At 34.1% G+C, this 24,098-nt stretch overlaps 1 protein-coding gene across 2 annotated transcripts in view; it reads left to right on the top strand.

Moving 5' to 3' along the window:
• Positions 1-22,927, top strand: part of SYDE2 (synapse defective Rho GTPase homolog 2) — a 38,092-nt gene extending 15,165 nt beyond the window's left edge. The window contains exons 4-8 of one of the 2 annotated variants that reach the window (XM_068540220.1): positions 1,351-2,453; positions 6,109-6,235; positions 13,005-13,186; positions 16,328-16,559; positions 21,356-22,927. In XM_068540220.1, the coding sequence (XP_068396321.1) occupies positions 1,351-2,453; positions 6,109-6,235; positions 13,005-13,186; positions 16,328-16,559; positions 21,356-21,852 (2,141 nt within the window). In that variant the 3' untranslated portion in view covers positions 21,853-22,927. The remainder of the gene's footprint in view (positions 1-1,350; positions 2,454-6,108; positions 6,236-13,004; positions 13,187-16,327; positions 16,560-21,355) is intronic. The other variant, XM_068540219.1, reaches the window with a different exon arrangement.
• The last annotated feature ends 1,171 nt before the right edge of the window (positions 22,928-24,098 follow it).

Here is a 24,098-nt window from a genome sequence, read left to right as displayed (position 1 = left end):
TCTCCTGGCAGTGCGGTTTTACAATGGTTAATCTCTTGGCAATGTGGGCTATTATTTACTTTATTTGTACTTTTCTGAATTTTTAAAAAAGTTTTTATTGTAAACCTGAATAATTTTGACATTTAGGAGAAAATAAAACTATTTTTGTGTGGAGAAGAATTCGAAAGAATTTTACCACTTTACTCTTTATGAAAATTGAAAATTATGAGAAAACATATTTTATCTCTGTACTGTCATTTAATATATTAAAATTGCAAAGAAAGACCCTAATTTAGCTTTTGAAGTTCTACGAAATTATTGCATACAGATAATACAAGAAAGAAAATGTCTATACCGTTTTAAAAATTATTCAGTTAGGTTTATGATATTCATTATTCAGTTATTCTTGATTAACTAGAGTTCATTCTATATAATCTTTGGTGATATGTTCTAATAGAATTTTAGAACAAGAAGGGGCTCTTTTTTTTTTTTTTTTTAAAGAGCTCCTGACTTATTTATTTATTTATTTATTTATATTGCTGTGTTAGGTCTTCGTTTCTGTGCGAGGGCTTTCTCTAGTTGTGGCAAGTGGGGCTCACTCTTCATCACGGTGCGTGGGCCTTTCACTGTTGCGGCCTCTCTTGTTGCGGAGCACAGGCTCCAGACGCGCAGGCTCAGTAATTGTGGCTCACGGGCCTAGTTGCTCCGCAGCATGTGGGATCCTCCCAGACCAGGGCTCGAACCCGTGTGCCCTGCATTGGCAGGCAGATTCTCAACCAGTGCGCCACCAGGGAAGCCCAAGAAGGGGCTCTTGGTTGTCAAATTATACACTTGTTTGGTTTTTAACTTTTTTTTTTAACCAGGAATGCTATGTGATGAAATTTAGTTTTTAGAGAATTGTAAATATAGAGGAATCATTCTTATGTTAAGTAGAATTTATAAATAAACATTAAAATAGGAAACATGTTGAAATTAATGTTTTAATTTGTTAAAATGAACATATTAAAATAGGAAGCTTTCCTAGTTTTCTCTGATATCCGCTGTTTACAGTTATAAATACATACTCACTGAAGTATATTGCAGTGGGAAAGATTTAAAAGGAACCTATATTACCTTTCCTCCAAAGCGTCAGAATAGAAGGGCAGATGGAGAGGGAGATGTTTCTTTCCACCATGAGCCATTTGTAGATCTTGATATTCTGCTTAAACATGGTAATGGAGATTCATCTAAACTTCTGACTAAATCTCACCCTTAAGATGAGACAGGGAAGAATTTCTGTCCGTGTGAGAGCTTGTTAAGTTGGTGTTTTATAAAGTAAAAATAAAAGTAGGAATCAAAACATTTCACCTTATAATGTCTTTTATTTTCAAGGTCCTGGGATAGTAGCTGCTACAAATAAGCCTGATTTGGGAGTTACAGAACCATCTTCTACAAGCCCTAGCCCTGTGAAAAAAGGCAGTTCAATTCATTGGTCTTTCCCGGATAAAATAAAATCTCCACGAACTGTGAGGAAACTTTCCATGAAAATGAAAAGGTTGCCAGAATTTAGCCGGAAACTGAGTGTTAAAGGAACCTTGAATTATGGAAACAGTCCAGATAATACTCCTTCCTTGTCTAAATGTAACTGTCAAGAAATTCATCATGCTGTTATTCTACCTTCTGGGAACACAACCACAGCTGCTAAGAGGAATGTTATAAGCCGGTACCATCTTGATACTAGTGTGTCGTCTCAGCACAGCTACCAGAAGAAAACCTCTGTGAGTTCTAAGTATTCCTGCAAAAGTGGTTACCTCAGTGATGGAGATTCTCCTGAACTTATAGCTAAATCTAGCAAACATGGATGTGAAAACAAATTTGCAAAAGGAAAAGAAATAATTCCAAATAGTTGCAGCAAGAATGAAATAGACATTGATGCTTTTAGACATTACAGCTTTTCTGATCAACCTAAGTGTTCTCAGTACATATCTGGGCTCATGAGTGTGCATTTCTATGGTGCTGAGGATTTAAAACCACCTCGGATAGATTCAAAAGATGTCTTTTGTGCAATTCAGGTAGATTCAGTAAACAAAGCCAGAACAGCTTTGCTCACATGTCGGACAACGTTTTTAGACATGGATCACACTTTCAACATAGAAATTGAAAATGCACAGCATTTGAAATTAGTAGTATTCAGTTGGGAACCCACCCCAAGAAAAAATCGAGTGTGTTGTCATGGAACTGTTGTTCTTCCCACCTTATTCAGAGTGACAAAGACACATCAGTTGGCTGTCAAACTTGAACCTAGAGGTCTTATTTATGTGAAAGTGACTCTTTTGGAACAGTGGGAGAATTCACTTCATGGACTAGATATAAATCGAGAACCAGTAATATTTGGTGTTGATATTCGAGAAGTTGTAGAGAAAGAAAATATAGGCTTGATGGTACCACTCCTGATTCAGAAATGTATTATGGAAATTGAAAAGAGAGGCTGTCAGGTATTATTTTATTGTGTTTCTCTACTGCCCCCTTATCTATCTATTTGAGTAATAATTAAATTTATTTATAGTAAGTCTTGGGGGAAGGAGTTCAAGGTAAGTTAAAAAAAATCCAATTTAGACTTTTTCTCATTCCGATTCTTTATTTTTATTCCATTACTGTTTAGGATGTAATTTATGCCTTAACCTATGTTGTCAATGATTGAAAGCATGCTAGGTGGTTCCATAATTTATGTTGTGATGCAGAGCTGCATGGTGTTATACCTAGAGATGAAGATTGCTTTACAATGGCATTCCTAGGAAAAGCCAGAGCTTATAACATAGGCTAAGCCTAATTCATTTAAGGAATGTTTCTGAATGGTTTGACATTCTTTTGGTAGAGAGTTCGACAGTGAATATTATAACCCTGTTTCACTCCTAAAATTAACTCCCTGCCCTTATTCCCTGTTCTCCCTCAGTTCCACTCTTTGGAAAGCATAAGCTTATCCATGTCTTACCTTTGGGATAGCATGTAGGATAAGGAGAGGTCCTACTAATAAAAGCACATCTCATTCTCTTTTCCTTTTAAAGAAGGTAAAAGCAGTTCATTAGAACAAACAAAAAACCTGGTGTTATTTGTAACAAGATATGTAAATCTTAACCAGTTAGTAGACCTTATCTTTATTTTCATTTATACATGTAGACTATGACAATGAGAAACAGTGTATCACTGAGGATATTAATCTGAGGTATAAGTAATTATTTATACTAATTTTTTGCAATACAAAATAAGCCTAAGCATCATTACGTTCTGAAGTATTTTGCTTTAGTGCTATCGAATTTATAACATTGATTAAAAAATATCGAGGATAAATACCACAAAATCTGAATTATGATTTCTTTATAAAAATGTATAAGCAAACTTAAACTTAACCTACCTTGAATTTAACATGGAAATGATAGAAATTGCATAAGTTAGTGGAGTTTTATATAAAGGTACAAGAGACTTGGATTCTGGTTTCTCATCCATTATTGGCTGTGTGATATTGGGCAAGTCACTTAATCTCTGTGGGTCTTTTTTGCTTATATTAAATGAAAATAGATGCAGTAGCTTCCTGAAGCTGAGAGGTAGGACATTTGAATTTTTGAAACCTCTTTTCAGATATGTGATTCCATCAAGTCAAGTTTACGTTGTCTGGGTGGAAGTGAGGCCTTTAGTTTCCAATCCAACTTTTGGTCCAGTTACTTTTTTCTTAAGGTCCTCTGTTTTTCCTGTATTTTTTTTTTCCACGCAGCATGTAGGGAGGCCAGAGATTAGGCAGACTTTAAAGCTAATTATTTAAACAGAAACTTTTACAGTTGTATATTAAAATAAGTAACTCAAATAGTGCTGTACTTTTACAGTCTATTTTCTGAAAATATTTTATAAAGAGCAGGTATATAAGACTGTAATAACTGATTTTAAATGCCAAGAAAATATTTTTAGCAATGCTTTTTATTTCTGTACTTAAAGTTTAGAAAGATTTATTTTAATAAAGAATTATTTCCTGTGAAATAAAAAGTAAAAAAATTTTACAGTTGTATGTTTGGAGCTGTACTTTTTCAACACCTTTTCTTGTTTTGTCCCTTTTGCTTCTCACTGTTGCACCCCAACACACACACAGAAAGAGGCTGATTGTGCCTGCAGTTTACAGAGCGGCATACTGCTTAAATTTTGTTTACCTCTCTAGTCAGTAATTATTCTTGTTTTTTTACAATGACCATCAGGTTTTGATAGTCAAACAAAAAATCTTTTGTGATATCTTCGAAATACTTTGAAGGCTACTACCACCTATCTTCTGCTTCCAATGGGAAAAATTAGTCCAGAAATCATCCTCATGGTCCATCCGGTTCAAATTCTGTCCTCAATAGAGGCATCAAGCATGTACTTCAAGTGTTTGATTCAAGAAGTCAGCCTGGTAGGGATATATCCTAAAATATCCCTTCCTGACATATCTATATTAGCTCTTCCTTCTTTTATTCACCTTTAAAACTATATTTGTAATTGCAGCTTTTGGGATAACATGTTCCATTAATTTATTACTTGCTATTGAAGTATTGCTTTCTTTAATTTGTTCTAGGTTCATCTCTTTCTCAAGTTTAAGAGGATACATCCTTATGAGATTTTGTGACACTTAAGTGTGCTTACACCAGAAGGGCTGTACTCAAGTTAGTTTCTTCTCATGTGGTAGCATTTCCTTTGATCCTGTTTAATATTTTAGTTTCATTGTCTGGATCATCTACTGTTCTACTTTTCTTTCTTGTGATGATGTGATGTGAATGTACCATGAATGTGGATAAGAACAGGAAATTTGAATTTTCTTTCCAGTACCTTCCTCGATTTCCCATATCATGTTGATTCTTTTGAATGCAGCAGCACCTTGAATTACCTTCTCTTAGAAATAGTTGTAGGTTCTTTACTATCTTTCAATTAATACTTAATGCTTGTCATCACAAGTATTTTGGATAACATTTCCATGTATCCATTACTGACGCTTTCCTATATTGAGACCCACTTTCTGTGGTGTATTCTATCAGTTATTTAAAAACTCAGAAGAGGTTGTCATAAGTAAACCGGGAAATTTCATTTGCATTCTTCCTCTAGATCATTTTTAACATTTTAAAGTGATTCCTAGTTCAAATCCTTGGGGATTGCACTGTGTGTTTTCACTTTATTTCTGTCTTGAAATTATTTCTTTATCTGTAACTTCTTTCAATTCAAGGTGATTAAACTTCCTAAATAGTCTTTGGTGTGGAAGTATGGGTGACAACCGCTTTCCTCAATTTTCTTGAAGGTTTATCCTTTTAAAAAACTCCAATTGCTTAATCAGGCATGTTTTCTCTTTAAGATACCATGTTAACTTCCTCTTAGTGAATTTATACTGAACTAACAGTGTTTAAAAAACAAATCTTTTTAATGTAGGTTGAGGGGAGAGTGAGTGGTATCTTTGCATCTTATATACATTTTGAACTAGAAGTTTTATTTTACCTTTAATATACTATTTTAATTGAATTTCCTTCATTGCTTTATAATCAATTAATTTGGTAAGTTAAAAAATCCTAGATTTATTTTTATTTCTTCCTCAGAAACTTTTTTTTTTTTTTTTTAAAGATAACTTTACACAAATAGTATACTGGAACCTTATTTCAAAAATATACTTTTTTTGAATAAATAAACCGAGTTTTAAAGAGATTAAGTACCTGCTCAAATTCACCAAGCAAGGAGTGATAGTGTGGGGCTTTATGAATCCAAAACCCTAGTTTAACTGCTGTGCTGTATTACTTCAGTCTAGAGCAAAAGATATGAAAGGGCACCATCTTGGGGCATGGAGATATTGTTTGAGCATATAAAACTAAAGAGTAGGGATTGTATCTTTGCTTAAGATATGATAACCAGTATTACAGAAATCACAGTATATTGTTCAAATTTAAAGGAAAGAATATAATTTTTTATTAAACTATATAAGTATAATCAGTATAGTCTATGGTGAGATTTCAAAAGCTATGTTTGAGATATTTTTAATTAAATGCCATCAGAACATATTAGATTGCCAAGTTCATGTGATTTATACATACTGCACTATAATATTTTCTCTTTATCCAATTTACCATAATGTGGCCATAATTTTATTTCTAGGTAGTTGGCCTGTACCGATTATGTGGCTCGGCAGCAGTCAAGAAAGAACTTCGAGAGGCTTTTGAGAAGGATAGCAAAGCTGTTGGTCTGTGTGAAAGCCAATACCCAGATATAAATGTAATAACAGGTAATAAATAGATGTTATTTTTATGTACACATTCTGGAAAGACTACATCTGCAGGAAAGAGAATTGAAATACTATTTTGTAGCCTAAATTTAATTTGGTTTTATTCTGCAGTCTTATTTTCCTTCTTTTACAAACACTACTGTGTTATTTTCTGTGGGGAGATACCAAGATATGGTCCCTATCCTCAAACAGCCAACAAGTGTTGGGAGGAAGAGACCTACATTAAATTAACTGTAGTAGCTAACAGAAGGAGAAGGGTACCTTTTCTTCATAGAGGGATAAATAAAATGTCATCAGAGTTCAGTTTGACTGGAGCAAACATAATATAAGGGGCATTGACTATCTGGTTAGAGAATTTAGATTTATTTACTAGACAGAGGGGATCCATCAATGATTTTTGAGCCGGGGAGTGAAATCTTTAGAGATAGTCTTCAGGAATATTTATCTGGCAAGTCTGTGTGATGGACTGAAATTAGAAGATACAAGAGGAAGGAAAACCAGTTAGGAAGCCTTGGCAATAGTCTTAGCAAGGAGGTAATGAGATTGGACGGCATCTGGCAGCAGCAGCAACAGCAGGAAGAAATAGAATTGAAAGTATTTGAAGAAAGGGAGGGCCCAGACAATCCTGACTTTGACACCTGGTTGATTGGGTTCCATGAGCAGAAATAAGAAAGCTGAGAGGAAAGCTACTGCTTTCGGTGGAGAAATGTAGGAAAAGGTTATGAATTGGGTTTCTTTTTCAAACTTATATATTGAATTTGATGTACTAGTAGGAGATCTCAGTGGATATATCAAGGATATATCTCCTACAGCTAAGGAGAGGATGTAGTAGAATGTGAGGGATCTGCTGTTTACCCAGGTGATGAATACAATCCAATGTATAGCATTGTAAATACACTTCTAATACCCCGACTGGTGGGGTTAGAAAACGGCAATTTGATGGTCATTGGCACTAGTTGTAATTAACGCCTTGCAGTTGTCTATAGAGTTTGAAAAGACAAGAACTTTGAGGATCTCCAAACTTTGGAGGCAGGCAAAGAAAGAAGGAACAGCTAAAGAGATTGAGAGGAAAGGAGTCAGAAAGTATGGGAAACAAGAGACTACAGAGTTTTAAGGAAAGATGTGATGCACTGTCATTCTGTGGAGAGATCATATAAAATGAGAACAGAAAAAAGGCCTTTGAATTTGGCCATTAGGAGATTTTTCATAACTAATCGATATTCGAGGTCTATTGGCTTATAATTCCATGTTTGTTTTTTGTTGTTGTTTTACTTTTTATTAGCAAAGTTTTCAAGCGTATACACAAGTAGAGAGAATACCATGATAAACCTTCTTTATCCATCACCTGGCTTCCATAATCAACACATGACCAAACCTGTCTCATTTATACCCCTCATTTGATTCTTCCCAAACTTGGATTATTTTGAACCATATCTCAGCTATCACATCCTTTTACCTACAGATGCTTTGGTATGTATTTCTAGATCATCTATGTATTTTGATAGTCTTTCTCTTCTCTCTACTGTCAACTACTGTTTTTTTTCTTGCTGTAATAGTGTTTGTTTTTCTCTTCTAAGTTGCTTTCTTATTTTACACACAATTAATTGTCTAGGTGAGAATTTGAGGAAGGTTCAACTTGTACATATTCAAGAGATTTTTATTAGTTGAAATCCTTAAAGCTAACTGTTAGGATTGAGACTTTCCAAATAATTGAGCTTCCCAATCTCTGAACTCTGAATGACTGTATTTCATAGAATATTTAATATTATATTCTTAGATAACTAAAACTTTGATCCCAAGCATTTTAATTCTAAGAAGGAGCAAACCAAAGCACTTTTTCTTTCTCTTAAGTTTTAGCAAACCAGAAGTAATTGTTACTTTTATTTTATAAAGGAAGAAGGCATATTATTTCTACTAAAAAATGGATCATTTCTACAAAAAAGTAGAATTTTTCCCTTAATAATGTATAAATAACAAAATCAGCAAAGGACTCATTTTATGAATTTATTAAAGAAAAATTTTATAAATAGCAGTTCTCAGACAATTACACTCTATAACTAAATAAAAGGAGATTTTGTCTTGGTTGGAGCCTTGTCTTGGAGATAAAAATTATGTCAAATGTGTATAATTTAAAAAGATGAAGTGATGTGGTTTGAATTGATTATTTGTTATAAGAGAAGGTCCTTAGTTGGAAATTTGCAGCATATGCAGAAGGTATGACAATAGGTCAATGAAAGATTTATAGAAGCATTCTTTTCTAAAATTGAGAGTCTACATAATTTATGAATTGGGTATTTCTTGGCTTTATTCTTTGTATATTCCATTTCAGTAAAGCTGTTTTTCAGAAGAACCTAGAGCTGTTTTCTTTCTTGATAGAAAGCCAATGGAATGACTTAAGGTTTGTCTGAGAAATATCATTGGAATTGCAATAAAATATACACAAGGGCTCATCGTGGTTCAAAATAAAGGGTATTGTTGATTTGGGGAACTGGCCAGTAATAGTGTTGCCTCATGTGTTTGTTCCATGTGAACTCACATTTCAAGTAAACTTTAAAATATAATTAACAGTTCAGTAGGTCTAAAAGAAGAGATATTAATGGAGTGAATGATAGAGTTTACTCACAGTTTAATGCATTCTTAGTAGCTGGTTTGTCTGGAATACAGAATGAAGTGCTCCAGACAAACCAGAGTTTTTTCAATCAGGTGCAAAATTTTTTTTTTTTTTTTTTTTTTTTTATTGGGTAGTTGCTGTGCGCAGGCTTTTTTGTGCGCGGGATTTCTCTAGTTGCGGCGAGCTGCTCTTCGTTGCGGCGTGCAAACTTTAGTAATTGTGGCACGTGGGCATAGTAGTTGTGGTGTGTGGGCTTTGTTGCTCCGCGGCATGTGGGATCTTCCTGGACCAGGGATCAAACCCGTGTCCCTTGTATTGGCAGGTGGAGTCTTACACTGTGCCACCAGGGAAGCCCCAGGTGCAAAATTTAAGGTATAAAATCTATTCATAGTACAAGAGAAGAAATTAGAAAAGTCAAAACATTATTTATTTAGTGATTATTAGAGTTTTAGGCAGAGAGAACAGGGTGAATTTTGTGATTGAGAATTAATAAAATATAGGTACTTCAAACCAGCCTCTGAGAAGAAGTAGTTTTAGAGATGAGAATGACTTTTTTTTAGTGTGGTGATATGTATATCCCACCATGGGGATGAGTAGAATTTCTCTGTGTAGTTGGTCCTGTGCCTGAATGAGGGTGAGAGGCATATGGTTTCATAGTATCTAACTATTACAGGGCAGCTTAAGAGATGTAACTAGAACCAGTTCTTTATTTATCAATAATTGCCTGCTTCAAGCACATGATAAAAGATTTACTGTGTTGCATTAAATAAACTTCATCATAAATTCTCCCCAAGTCTTTTTAAAGTAGCTCCTGTAACATTAAAGATTGTCACCACAAATTTATTATCTTATGGTTTTTATGTCCCAAAGTGTTTGAAAGATGTTAAGAAGGCAATACGGCTTTAAGATGCTCCTGCCTATCACTAAGTTTTTGGGATAAGGCCATATAGCTAATTTCTAGATTGATGAGTAGTTATACCATATATGTTACAACGCACTATGAATACCTCCTCTCTGTTTCATTTTATAAAATCTTTTGATTATTTTTCCTGTGACGTTTGTCTGCTTATAGAAAAGCAACTATAATTTTTACTTCATTGAACATAATGTTCACTGAGCATACTTTAAGAGCTTAATATTTGTTATAATAATTCTCTCTTATTTGCCCTCAAATTATAGTGAAGTAAGTAATCTTGAACTTGGGTTAATTTAAAATTCCATTTATATTAATGGTTGTTTAGCATATTAATCATATAAAGGATAATGATATTTGACATATATGTTTCACTAAGGTATAAAGTTATCTTTTCTGGAGATCTTTTAGGTTTTGATTTAATATAATTGCATTATAGGGCAAGTCTCAAGCTACCAGGGCATATTGAGTTTTATAAGAACTAACAAGTCTTGCTTTGTCAAGGAACAAATATGGAACCTTTAAAAAATATTATGCCCTAAAGGGATAGTAGTGTCTTTATTTGGCAGCTACAGAAAATTGCATTTTCACTTTCTAATTGTAACTCAATGCTCTTTACACTGAATGTTGCAATTCATTGTAGGAAACTAATGATAGTAGTAAAGATCACATGATATAAGTTAAGGAATGTGAATAGACAATTGTTGCATGCATACTGTGTACAAAATGCTTTATCATTATCATCACTGTACGTCTAACATGTATTGATTATTATTATATGCCAAGCACTTTATATATGTTGTATCTCTTTGTATACATCAAAGAAAAAGTTTGGGGCTTCCCTGGTGGCGCAGTGGTTGAGAACCCACCTGCCAGTGCGGGGGACGTGGGTTCGAGCCCTGGTCCAGGAAGATCCCACGTGCTGCAGAGCAGCTGGGCCCGTGCGCCACAACTACTGAACCTGCACTCTAGACCCCATGAGCCACAACTACTGAGCCCGCACGCCTAGAGCCCGTGCTCTGCAACAAGAGAAGCCACCGCAATGAGAAGCCCGTGCACCGCAACGAGGAGTAGCCCCCTCTCGCCACAACTAGAGAAAGCCTGCACACAGCAACGAAGACCCAACGCAGCCAAAAATAAATAAATAAAATAAATAAATTAAAAAAAAAAAAACAAAAAGTTTGGTCACTATTCTCTTGGTTCCTTAGTGCTATTTCCTGGTTATTACCTTTTTACTACTGAGTAGGAACTTATGCTCAATGAAGGAATAAGGCTTTTTGGAGGCTCGTGGCACAGTCTTGCACCACCTCTGCCTTTCATATTTAACATCACCTACAGAACTCTTGGGCATTCCCATTTATTCAGTGAAGACTTTGATACCTTGCCTATGGTTAGATTTCCAACTGGAGTCCTGCCATCATTCTGAATGATTTTAACATACAGATGACCAATCCAGAACACTCTTCTTATCTAACCTAACTTTTATTGGGTATCAACTGATACCTTAAACTCTTTCTTGAAACATTCTTTCCTTGACTTCCTTGCAGCATATTTGCCTGTCTCACCCCCACCCCCATCCTGCCTCTTCTTACCACTCATACTCCTTTAGCCGTTCTTCCTACTGATGTTCTTCACAGCCTTCTCTTATCACTAGGCCTTCTCATATCATGCTGGATGCTGCCCTGATAATCTCAGTCATTCCCAAGTTTCCAGTTATCATCTTTAAGTTGATCATTCTCAGATCTGTGTCTCCAGCCATTTCTTTCCTGAGCCTCAGATTTTTATATCCAGTAGGCTTGAATGTCCCATAGATACCTTAAGCTTAATATGTTCAAAATGAAACTCCTTCCTATACCCTAAAACATGGTTTTCCTCCTTTTTCCCCTATTTCAAGTAATAACGCTGTTATTCGCCTACATGCTGAAGCCCCAGACCTAGGAAATATCCTTACACCTCCTTTTCCCTCAAAATGACAAATGTATTTTTGACCCAGTGGTCCTGTTTTGGGAATTCGTCCTACCAACATACCTGCATACATACAAAGTAATGATGTGCAGGTTATTCATTGTAGCATGTTTTGAAATAAAAGATTAGAAAGAACCTAAGTAGCTGTCTATTGCAACTGACTAGATCAAATTATGGGACATCCATACATTGGAATACTGTGATGTGGCTGTAAAAATGTTTGAAGAAAATCTCTATGTACTGAAAATATGGCAAGGATATGATGTTAAATGAAAAAGCAAGAAACAGAACAGGACATATATGCTATCTTTTATGTAATAAAGGGGAACAAATAGTAATATATTATTTATATTTGCATAAGCAAATACTGGAAGGATGCATAAGAAACTAATGAACATGGTCTATCAAATTTAAAAGATTTATTAGATGGGAAACTTCCTTTATGATCATGTTTAAATTCAAATTAAGCTCTCAAACTAAGTTCTCGGCTAAGCTGAGAGCATTTTCTAAATATTGTCTCTATTAAGGTTTTTGGTGTCAGAAATGTCTTCTATTTTTCCTTGTGATCACATTCTAGCCTTTAGCTAGTATCTTACCTACCTTATATGTAACAACCATTAATTACTCTTTCCTGTTTCCTCTACTATAGGTATATCATCTCTTAGTTCATAACTACTTGTGGTGTGTTTGAAATTGACTTAACCTCATTCCTATTATGGTGACAAGTCTGATGTTTTCTGTTCTTGGCTTTTGGTTTCATTTGTTTGGTTTTAGGGATGATTTTTTCCTTCCATAGTATAGCATTAGAGATTATCCAGACTATCCAGTATGTATGTTTAAGCCATATCTTTTGTATTAAAGAGGAGATATATTTATATAGCTCACTTATTTGCAAGGGCTTATGAAAAGCCTAGAAATTAAAAAAATTCACATAATTGGAATAATTTACAATTAATATTAGTATGCCTTATTTTCTTTACATGCACTTAGAGGAGCTTTTTATAAGGGATTTACTGTATGAACAAACCTAATATGTATGATAATCGGCTATTATGTGTGTACATTATTAGCAGGGTTTCAAAACAAAAAGTCAATTAGTGAAGCAATTTCTAAGGATACAAATTGCTATTGTTTTGTTATAATACTTCTTTTTACATTGTTGCTTTTATTGTTTTCAGAATGTTAAAAGTTGGCTGTAATAATTCTTTGAAAAAAAATTCACCACAGTTTATTTCACTCTAAAGACTAATTGCCATCTGTCTCTGGTTTGTTTTCTGAAGGTGTTCTTAAGGATTATTTAAGAGAACTTCCTTCTCCTCTGATAACAAAGCAGCTTTATGAGGCTGTATTAGATGCAATGGCAAAAAATCCTTTGAAAATGTCATCAAATGGTTGTGAGAATGATCCAAGTGATTCTAAGTACACTGTTGACCTGCTGGATTGTCTGCCTGACGTTGAGAAGGTAAGCACAGTTGGTATGCATTGAAGGTAAGCACAATTGGTATGCATTGAAGGTAAGCACAATTGGTATGCATTCTTTCTGAAAGCCAGCTAATGAACTGTATACTTAGCTCCAGAGCTACAAATAATTTTTTAGATATTTGACATTTGTAGCACTCATGAGTTTTAGCTCTGCCTTTGCCAAAGGCTACTTAAAAAGCATAAATCTAGAAACTGCTTCTTAAACAGAATAAATCTAGAAAATAATTTTATCTTTTCTGTATATGATTTTAGCCTAGGCATGAATACTCCCGATAAGTTTTAAAAGAGTATTGTTATTGTTAAAATGATATATGTTTATTATAGAAAATTTAGGAAGATATAGAAAAGATGAATGGAAATTATAATTATCAATATCTAAAGGCAACAATAATTAACATTTTGGTGTAGTTCCTTTTAGTATTTTAAAAATATGGTACTTATTGGTGTACATGGCTTAGCCTCAAGACTTAAACAACCCTCACCACCACCATTTCCTTCCTCCTTGTCTCTTTCCATTTGCCCCCTCCCCACAATCTGAATCTTGGGACCAGTATCTTCAGATATGCCTGCAGGAGAGATAGGATGACTGGGTCTGCAGAACTAGTTTTAGCCTAACTTTAGCTCTTGTTCCTTAGAACAAAAGGGAAAATAAGGGAAAGAAATGTGGCCAGGCTTATCCAGATGAGGCTGGCTTTGCCTATATTTCTTTCTTTTTAAAAAATATTTATTTATTTATTTATTTGGCTGTGCCGGGTCTTTGTTGCGGCACGTGGGATCTAGTTCCCCGACCAGGGATCGAACCCAGGACCCCTGCATTGGGAGCACGGAGTCTCAGCCACTGGACCACCAGGGAAGTCCCTATATTTCTTATCATATGAGAACAGAAAGTCAACAGTGGGGCTTCCCTGGTGGCGCAGTGGTTGAGAATCTGCCTGCTAATGCAGGGGACACGGGTTCGAGCCCTGGTCTGGGAAGATCCCACATGCCACGGAGCAGCTGGGCCCGTGAGCCACAACTACTGAGCCTGCGCATCTGGAGCCTGTGCCCCGCAACGGGAGGGGCCGCGATAGTGAAAGGCCCGCGCACCGCGATGAAGAGCGGTCCCCGCACCGCGATGAAGAGTGGCCACCGCTTGCCGCAACTAGAGAAAGCCCTCGCACGAACCGAAGACCCAACACAGCCAAAAATAAAAAAAAAAAAAAAAAAAAAAAGATTTAATCTATTAAAAAAAAAAAAAAAAAAAGAAAGTCAACAGTGAGTGGGTAAAAAAAAAAAAAAAAAAAAAAAAGTGAGTGGGTAGAAATGTTTTAAGCCCAATACCTTCATTCACTAGTTTATTGTAGTCATCTGAATGGCCTGTACTCTGTCTGGTTAGATTAGCAATTACTGCTCTTTTGGATGGGGGAGGGGAGCAGCTACAAAGGTAGACAGAAGCAGAAGGGTGGGGTGTGGGGTAGAAATATCCCTTCACCAATATAAGGTAAAGTTATACATGTCATTTTACTTATAAGTGAAGATTTGAGTATCGGAATGTAAATCACTTGCCCAAGAGTATATAGCTTTTTTGAGTGTTGTAGTCTGTCATATGAACTTAGGTCTTTCTGGCCTTAAAGTTCACGCTGTTAATATTCTTTTTCAAAAGGCTGCATAATATTCCATTGAGTAGATTTGACAATTTATCACCATTCTGTTTTGTGTAATATTTAGGGTTTGAACCTATTTGTATATATTTGTCCACAGATTTCTTTTCAGTTAGAATTACCTAGTTGGAATAGAATTTCAGAGTGGAATTGCTGATTTAAATAATGTGAACATTTTGAGGCTCTTAATACATTTTTCATATTACTTTTCAAAAGGGACACAACAATTATATTTTTTGGCTGATCTTATTTCGTAGACAAAAAAAAAAAGATTTCTTATTTTAGGTTGTGTTTCTTGGCTTGCTATTGAGATTGAACCTAATGTATTTAACCAGTTGTATGTGTGTGTGTGTGTGTGTGTTAACTGGGTTAACCAATGTGTGAATGGTTTTGATTTCAAAATATCAGTCTAGTCTACTCTAGATCCATTTTGATTTCAAAATATCAATCTAGTCTACCCTAGATCCATTTTTCCCCTCATTCCTTCCCTTCACAGCCAAACATTGAGCAAATGTTTATTCTGGCGTTTATCACTTCTTCACCACTCATTTACTACTCAGCATATTGTCATCTGGCTTCCTGCTCCATCTCTGTGGACCTGTTCTTGCCAAGGTTACTAATTACCTTCTAATCATCAAATCCAGTTGTCACTTTGACTCCAGAAATGTCATTTTGATTTTTTTTTTCTTTAATAATTTTTAAAAATTACAAATTATAGTTGGCGCTTATTTCTTCAACACAATTATGAAGAAGAAATTACACACTTATTTTATTTGTTAAATGATTGATCATATGCTAGTATATCAAAAAACATCATTCCTTTCCATAACTGCTTAAACCTAAATAACCATTCTAACTTCTTGAATAAACTCCCCTTACTAGTTTTTTCAAGGATTTAAAAAAATATTTTTCAATCAATTTTTTTCCATTTCTAATTATACTATTCTTCCCTTTTCCATGGTTTGTCTACTTAAAATATTTATTAGCTAAGAAGCGCATTGGCCTTTTTCCTACTCTGGATCACAATAGAACCTGGCCATGGTTGGCTCCCTAGATTTTAGGATGTTGGTCCCTACTTATGACTACAGGATTTATCTGAACTTAAAAATGAACATTCTCACCCTAATCCCCTTTCCATTGCAGCCTTTGCTGTTATCTTTTTAGAGGAGGAAAGAGAGGAAAAAGTTGATGGTATATTTTCCCAGGGACTCCAGCTGAAATTTGGAATGCATTCATGAGTACTTTATAGAATGTATATTTTAACCATTTAATGAATCAGATTATGTCGTTGAACCCTAAGGGTCCTGTGTAACATTTCTGTAAGAAACTATGTTTCAAGTTCCAAACATCCAACTTACAAGCAAATCTTTGAAACAACCTTTTAAAAAGTGACAGTATGCCCATCTATATTTTCTGCTATAAACTGTGTCCTTGAATTTGCCCCTGTGTGACTGTGTTAAGTGAAATTTAATTTAATTTAGGCAACCCTAATGATGTTGTTGGATCATTTGAAATTGGTGGCTTCTTATCGTGACGTGAATAAGATGACTTGCCAGAATTTGGCTGTGTGCTTTGGACCCGTATTATTAAGTCAGAGGCAAGAGACTTCCACCCATAACAACAGAGTCTTCACTGATTCAGAAGAACTTGCAAGTGCTTTGGATTTTAAAAAACATATTGAAGTTCTTCATTACTTACTTCAACTCTGGCCAGGTAAATGATTCTATGGAAATGTTTTTCTCTTTCAATGATAGGGTGTTTGAATTAGCTAATCATTAAATATGCCCATGTATGATTGAAGAAAATCTTTTCTAGATTTTGCTTTTTAAAATAGTTATGAATTGATACCTGCCCTTTAGATTTTTCCATTTAAATTTTCTGCTTTTGCTGATACTATTGTAGACATAGAGATCAATGTATACATTTTGGATTTGGTCAGCTCTGGATTTGAATCCTGGTTGTGTCACTTATTAGCAGTCTGACCTTGGACAAGTTCTTTAACATCATAGAGCCTCAGTATCATCTTTTGTCATGTGGATTAGTAATATGTTTATAGAATTTATAGGAGGATTAAATAAAGAATTAACGTGTGTAAGGTGCTCAGCACAGCTCTTAGCACATAGTAGGTACTCAGTAAAATATTAATTTCTTTACCCTTCTCGTTTTTATTTCAGCTGATATAAAGCAGAATTCATTTTTCTCCTTAAATCAGTTCTTCCTCCTGATGTCTATACTGTATTCATGGTCATTCTTCAAGTAATCCAGGCTTGAGTTGACGGTTATCTGCAATCTTTCCATCTTTCTTATCCATCCCCATTCTACTCAATAACGAAAGGCTGACAGTTATTTTTCTAATACATCTCTTATGTAGTTTCAGAGCTAAAAGGAATATGTATTTAGTTAGATGTTTTATAAAGGGTCCTGTATTTAGGTTCCAAAAATTTCTTACATGGTAGTAGCCCCTGCTTCCCTCCCCTACCGTGCATAGTACCAAGTGTGAAAGTACTTAGATGCTTAGTGTAGTGCACAGTGGTAGAAGTGCTTGGGCCCTGGAGTCAGGCTTAGATTCAGATTCGACTGTGGCACTCACCAGCAGTGTGGACTCAGGCAAACACTTTAGTTTTCCTAGGCCTCAGTTTGCTTCTCTATAAATAGTGCCTACCTCAGGGTTTTTGTGAAGATTGAGATAAAGCATCTAAGGAAATGAGCAGAGAGTTTAGCATAAAGTTAGCCCTCAGTAAATGTGCTTTGTTACTCTTTTATTAATGTATATGAGAAGAATAGACCAAAGTACAAAGGAATGCTTGATTTAGTCTTTTAAAAAATCTAATTAATTTTAAAAAATGAATTAAAAATTAAGCTAATAAAAATTTTCAACTTTTAAATTTGTAGAGTTAACATTTTTGCTTTCTTTTAAACACAGGCTTAAAAAATCATTTCTAATTTATATTTTACCTGAGTTAGTATGTGTTATTTATTATGTAAAAGTTCTGAATGAAGATGCTCTGGTTAATTGGTCTGATTTCTGCACTTGGTGCCCAACATAAGAAATCACTCAGGTTCAAGTTTTAAATGTGTGTTTCTTAGCTTTTCCTAGAACTGCTTTAATTTTAATAAACATGAGGAATTGGGAAAGGGGCCATCTTATCATTCTAATCACAAATGAAAATTTGTTTGCCTGGAGATACTAAGTTTACTATCAGTACCTGAGTTCTTTATCATTAATTCTGTATCAGTGGTTAATGTCATTTCATTGTTTTGTAATAGTCATCTTAGTCTTGGGTTTAGGAGCAAAAACTTAACTTATATTGTATGTTATAGAAAAAAGCCAGGTTCAGATTTGAGATTCACTGTACAGTATTTCAGTGACAACTTTAAGCAACTGTCTCCTAATGTACAGTACCTTATTCCAAAGGTTTGTGTGATTGGATTTAAAAATAACTGCCCCATCATCTATAACCTGTTATTTTTCTTTAGTTATAATACCTCAAACAAAGGACAGAACAGGGCAGAAAGATAAGAGGAAACAGCAGTTAGTTTTGCCCTCTAACATCACTTGCTTTTGGATTCAAGAAGAGGCAGAAATCAAGTAGATATAGTGCACTTACTGAGCCTGAGAAAATTGACGGTGACGTAGAGAATGGGCCACACCATATTAACTTGGTGAATGCTCATCTCTATGCATTCAGTGGAAGGTTTTAGCTCCCTTGCTATCTGTATCCTACTTATTTTTCTTTTGGGAACTTCCCCTACTCCAGAGGTAAAAAGAATTGATTCCACCCTTTCCTGCCCACCTGCCTTTTTACTTCCTTAACTTTTTATTTTGTTTTGTGTTATTTTGGGCAAGAATATAATTTGCTTTGAGCTTTCTACTTGAAAAATCTGTCTTCAAAGTGATCAGTTAGAACCCTGGCATATTGGTACTGGAAGGTAAAAGTCAGCCTGCCAATTGCTTTTCAGATTGTCTTCTGCCAAAGTCCTAAATTCTTTAGAAGCAGCCTTGAGGCCAGATTGGCAACAGGTGAGGGAGCAAAACAGAAACATATTTCCCTTTTGACCAAAACAGTCTTCTTTTCATCTTTCGTATGTACTGGGTTTTTACTAAATAGTTGCTTTTTAAAAATAGGGTTGCTGTTTTAAGAGTATTGGAAATTAATGATAGGCTACCGTTTCACTTTATAGATGGGGAAATAGCTTTAGAGAGTGTGTAACTCTTAGACCAGCTGTTTGGCGTATCACATTTTTTATGATGAATAGATTTGGGATAGGGCTTTCTTTTTTTTTTTTTTTTTTCTTTTGGAAAAGCTATCAATTTTCCCTAATTCTTTTTGTTTCATTTTTCTCACTAGACTAAGCTTCATGAGGTCAGGGACTATATTTTGCTTACCCTTATATTTCCAGGTCCTAACAGAATACTTGGCACTAACTAGACACCCAATATATTGTGTTAAATAAGGTAATTATACTATAGATAAAAAGGTAATAAAGTGGTGACTAAAAATATAAATCTATTGGAAGAAAACAAGATAAGAAAATTAAGTTTCTTAGTAATTATCATTATGTTTGGAAAAATTTTCAGCAAATTTATAGACTGCATGTTCATTTTATCCTGTTGAAGGTGAGTAGTCAACAGTGCTAGGAAAACCAGAACTTTTCTTTTGGGGTTAAAATTAGCCATTTTATCTACATATTTAATAGGAAACCATTTCACCATCAGTAGTTTAAAAAGCTAGTAAAGTTGATTTTGTAGAAATTGAAGTTTTAGTCTAAAAGATATAAAATATTATAATTGGTTTCTTAAATATTTTCCAAGAAAATATACAAAAGTAATGTTTGGATAAGAACTTGGTTAAACAACTTTAAGCACCCGACAGTAAAATGAATGTGGGTTTTGCAGGTGAATGTCGGAAAATGCAGACAAAATAAGACAAGCTTAACACAGAATCAAAAATGTTTTGCTTTGGTTGGATCACAAACCAGATGACCTCAATGTTAGCAGAGTACTGTAATGGGTTGGCAAAAACAATAGCCATGACACTTAAGCACTAAGAAGAACAGGAAAAGCACAGAAAATGAAGGGAGGAAAGCAAGGAGATTTAGAGGAGATAAGCAGTTTCAACAGAAGAAGGAATATGAATAATTAAACAGTGGAAAAATTCAGATATCAATTCTGCAATTACATCAGTTAATGACATAGGACATTCTATATTAATATTGTTATTAAATATCAAGGTAAAGTAATTATCAGACCTTTATTTTCTAGAAAGTTTTAGATCAAGAGCTTTTAGCTGTCATAATGATCTGTAATAACCATCATAAAAATACAGATAAACAAAAATGTTAAAGACATACCTATACAAAGTTATCAAGTATTTTAATAAAATAAGTTAAAAAAATTATGCAGTCTCTGAAAATGTTATAAAATCACTGTATGTCTGGAAAACTAGAACCATATACATGTTTATATATTATTCTTCAATTATTTTATACAGTAGGAAACAAGTATTTATTAGATGTTGGAGAGTGTAAAGTTGGTGCGTTATCACTGATTATATGTTCCCTTTATCTTAGTGAAGGGAAGTATGAATGGAGAGGTACTTATTAATGGAGAATAAACAAGCAGAAAGAGAAAGGTATTATGGACAGTTTTTAATAGCCATGCCTCAACATTTAAATTAAGTCCATTCGACAAGTGTTTTGTTCAATACACACAAAAGAGTAAACTGTAAAGCCTTGGTTTGTTGTGAAATAATGTGTGTCTCCATGGTAATATATTTGGCCAGTGCAATGCCTACTAATAGAAGAAATTAGTCTTAATATGAGGAATGTTATTTGAGATTGTTAGATTCCTAACCAGAATGGGAAAATAAAATATCTGTACTATTTTCAGGCAATAGATGAAGACTCTTAGTAGCTAATGCTGTATAATCAAGCTCAGGTAACAAGTGGACAAGTCTAGATTTCGTTCATTTTATCAAAGTGAAATTTGGGCTGCTTAAAGTAAAGTAAATTATGACACTGCTGCTAATAGAATTGCAAAAAAACACAAAGGTTAGAACTTTTAGAGTGAGCACTTTAGATGCCTTGGCCTCATTTAGATGTTTGCAGATGAAGGAACTTTTGTTTCATTTGTACTCCAACATGCCTTGCCTGCTTTTTGCTGTAGCTTTTAATTTAGAAGAAGCTACCAGCTTAGCTACTGTTTGAATTACATCTAGATAATAATTAACTTGCACAGAAAGTTAATCAACATTGGAAATTTATTTTGGGATGTTGTGATATAGCATGAATTAGCACCACTGAACATTCTCCTGGCTTCTGTCCCTAATCTTGATTATGTCTGATGATAGAAAAAATAATTATGGAATGCTTTGTTTTGGTAGTGTGCATGTGTTTGTTTTAATGCATGTTTGTAGTTGATTATTAAATGGCTTATATTTAGCTCTGTGTTTTTAAATTGGATTCAGTTGGATTACTGTCGCTAAAGCAAATTTATTGTTTGTTTCTAGTGCAACGTTTAACTATCAAAGAATCAGCAAACAATTTGTTCCCAGAGCACAAGTCTTCTCTAAATTATTTGAGGCGGAAGAAAGAACGACCTTACCTGTTAAATTTGAGTGGTACTGATTCATCAAGAGTACTTAGGCCAAGGCAAACCAGGTTAGACAGTCCACTAAGTAATCGATATGCAGGAGACTGGAGCAGCTGTGGAGAAAACTACTTTTTAAATATGAAAGAAAATTTAAATGATGTGGATTATGACGATGTGCCTTCAGAAGACAGAGAAAATGGAGAAAACTGTAGCAAAATGTATGAACCAGAGATCATGATTGAACAGCCAACTCCCACATCCAAAGAGTGCGCATTTCAGACATATTTGACAATGCAGGCTATTGAGTCTAGGGACCGAAAAGTCAATCTCAAAGATCTACAAGAAAGTATTGATACTTTGATTGGCAATCTGGAGCGTGAACTCAACAAAAACAAGCTTAATATGAGTGTTTGAGGTTGAGAGTTTCTTTTTTTAATAATGTCTTAAGTTTCACATCAATCTTTGTCACTTTCTTGTATCTCTCACAGTGATGTTTTAAATTTTTTACTCTTGAAAGCTTCAGTTACTTTCTAACAGGTTCATGTGATTCAATTAAAAACACCATTCATTAACATAATTTTTACTTATTTCATTAGAAAATTTTTCTTGAGGTAAAAAGATAACCTGGACTTCGTATGGATATTTGTTTAAATCTTGCCAATTCTGTGGATATAACTTTAAAATGCACTTCTAAGATTCACATAAGTTATTAGCCCCTCAAGATTTTTGTACTTTATAGGAACTGCTTTTCTGAAACAGATGTTCCTTCTAGAAGAATGCTGTGGCTGCTTAGTCTGATTTGCAGTATGAGTCCGTGCACACTGCAACATCATTCAATCACATTTCATTTGCAATGCAAATGCTGCTATAAGAAAACCTTTTTATAAATAAAAGTAAAATTATACAAATAGTAATGTATTCTGTATTAACATTCAGTAATTATTTAAACATAAAATTAAATATTTTTATAATCCCGAAAATATGTATATATTTATAAGTGCATATATATATAGGTATTAGAATGAGGGGAGGGATTGGCTGCAGAATCACATGTATCTTTAAAATATATGTCATGAGGCCAAAATCGTTAGCTTAAAAATGTCCTTTTCAGGGAAAGAACATTTAAGTTAAAGGAGGAGTTGCATAGAAACTCTTGAACCAAAACACTAGAAACATCTAAATATAGAAAAAATAGACTTTCCTTTTTTGATTCATAGAAAGTCACAATATCCCCAGTGAGAAGTCATCCTTTAAATTGAAATCTTCTAACTTTTTAAGAGATTAAGTTTTGAGATTTCTACACTGGTGACTTAAATTTAAAATTCTTCACCTAATCTATGTGTTTTTATCTTCTGCTTTTTAAAACAAAGTAATTATACTTAGAACATATTTATTTGTAATAGTACATATATAACTTTGACTTTATAATTACCTTCATTTGTTTCTAAAGAAATCTTGCCAGCATACTACATGTTATTGATTTTTAAAAATTAACTTATTTTGGCTAATTATATCTTCAAGATAGTCATTATAGCAATCACAACAGTGTTTGAAAATGTAAATTTAGAAGTTGTTTTATTAAATCGGAATGTATTTTTTTAAACTTTTATACCTACAGAATGTGTAATTTAAAATTATTAATAAAATTTGAGTTATCAATTTAAAGATGTAGCAGCCATTAAAAAAACTGATTCCTTGATGTTTTTCTAAATATTAAAGTATTTAACTATTTCTATGCAATATACATTGATAAGTGGAACACCTTGTTATTTAATTTGAAAATTTACTTGTTAAAAAACCAGATAAATAACTATTTTTATATGAAATTTTCATTTTTAAAGCTTTGTATAACAATTCAGAAGAATCCCAAAAGAATATATGACAGATATATATATATTGAGTAAACAGTCAGTAGACCTGTACCTAAATATTTTGTAAGAAGACTGTCTCAAGTCTTCTTCCTTTTGTTTGCTATATCACGTATATTGTATGAATTACTCAGTTGTTCCAGAAATGTAAAAGCTTTATTAAAATATATAACCTTGGTGGCATGCTATTAATTATTATAATGATTTTTAAGGGTCACTTATTTTAAAGTCATTCTTTTAAAGCGAACATGTTAAAGTATTGGACCATCATATATTATCCATAAATATATGTAATAACTTTTTTTTGTCCAAAATTGAGTTTTCCAGAATCTGCAGTACTTTAAGGGCCACACTTATTTTGTTACGTTATTTTGAATGGGAATAGTTTTAAAGTTAATCTCTGCCATCTTAAGTAGAAAATACTAAACATTTGTTGTGTAAATCACTGTCATAATAAACCTCTTATTTTTTTATTTTTTAAATTAATTAATTAATTAATTAATTTATTTGTGGCTGTGTTGGGTCTTCATTGTTGTGCACGGCTTCTCATTGTAGTGGCTTCTCTTGTTTCAGAGCACGGGCTCTAGGCACGTGGGCTTCAGTAGTTGTGGCTTGTGGGCTCTAGAACTCAGGCTCAGTAGTTGTGGCGCATGGGCTTAGTTTCTCCGCAGCATGTGGGATCTTCCCAGGCCTGGGCTGGAACCTGTGTCCCCTGCATTGGCAGGCGGATTCTTAACCACTGCACCACCAGGGAAGCCCAATAAACCTCTTTTATTGACTCTGCTGTATTCA

The sequence above is a fragment of the Eschrichtius robustus genome, chromosome 3, assembly GCF_028021215.1.
Source record: "Eschrichtius robustus isolate mEscRob2 chromosome 3, mEscRob2.pri, whole genome shotgun sequence".
NCBI classification, from domain to species: Eukaryota; Metazoa; Chordata; class Mammalia; order Artiodactyla; family Eschrichtiidae; genus Eschrichtius; species Eschrichtius robustus.
Note: the sequence above shows the minus strand (reverse complement) of the source record. Positions and strands in the feature narration are given on the sequence as shown.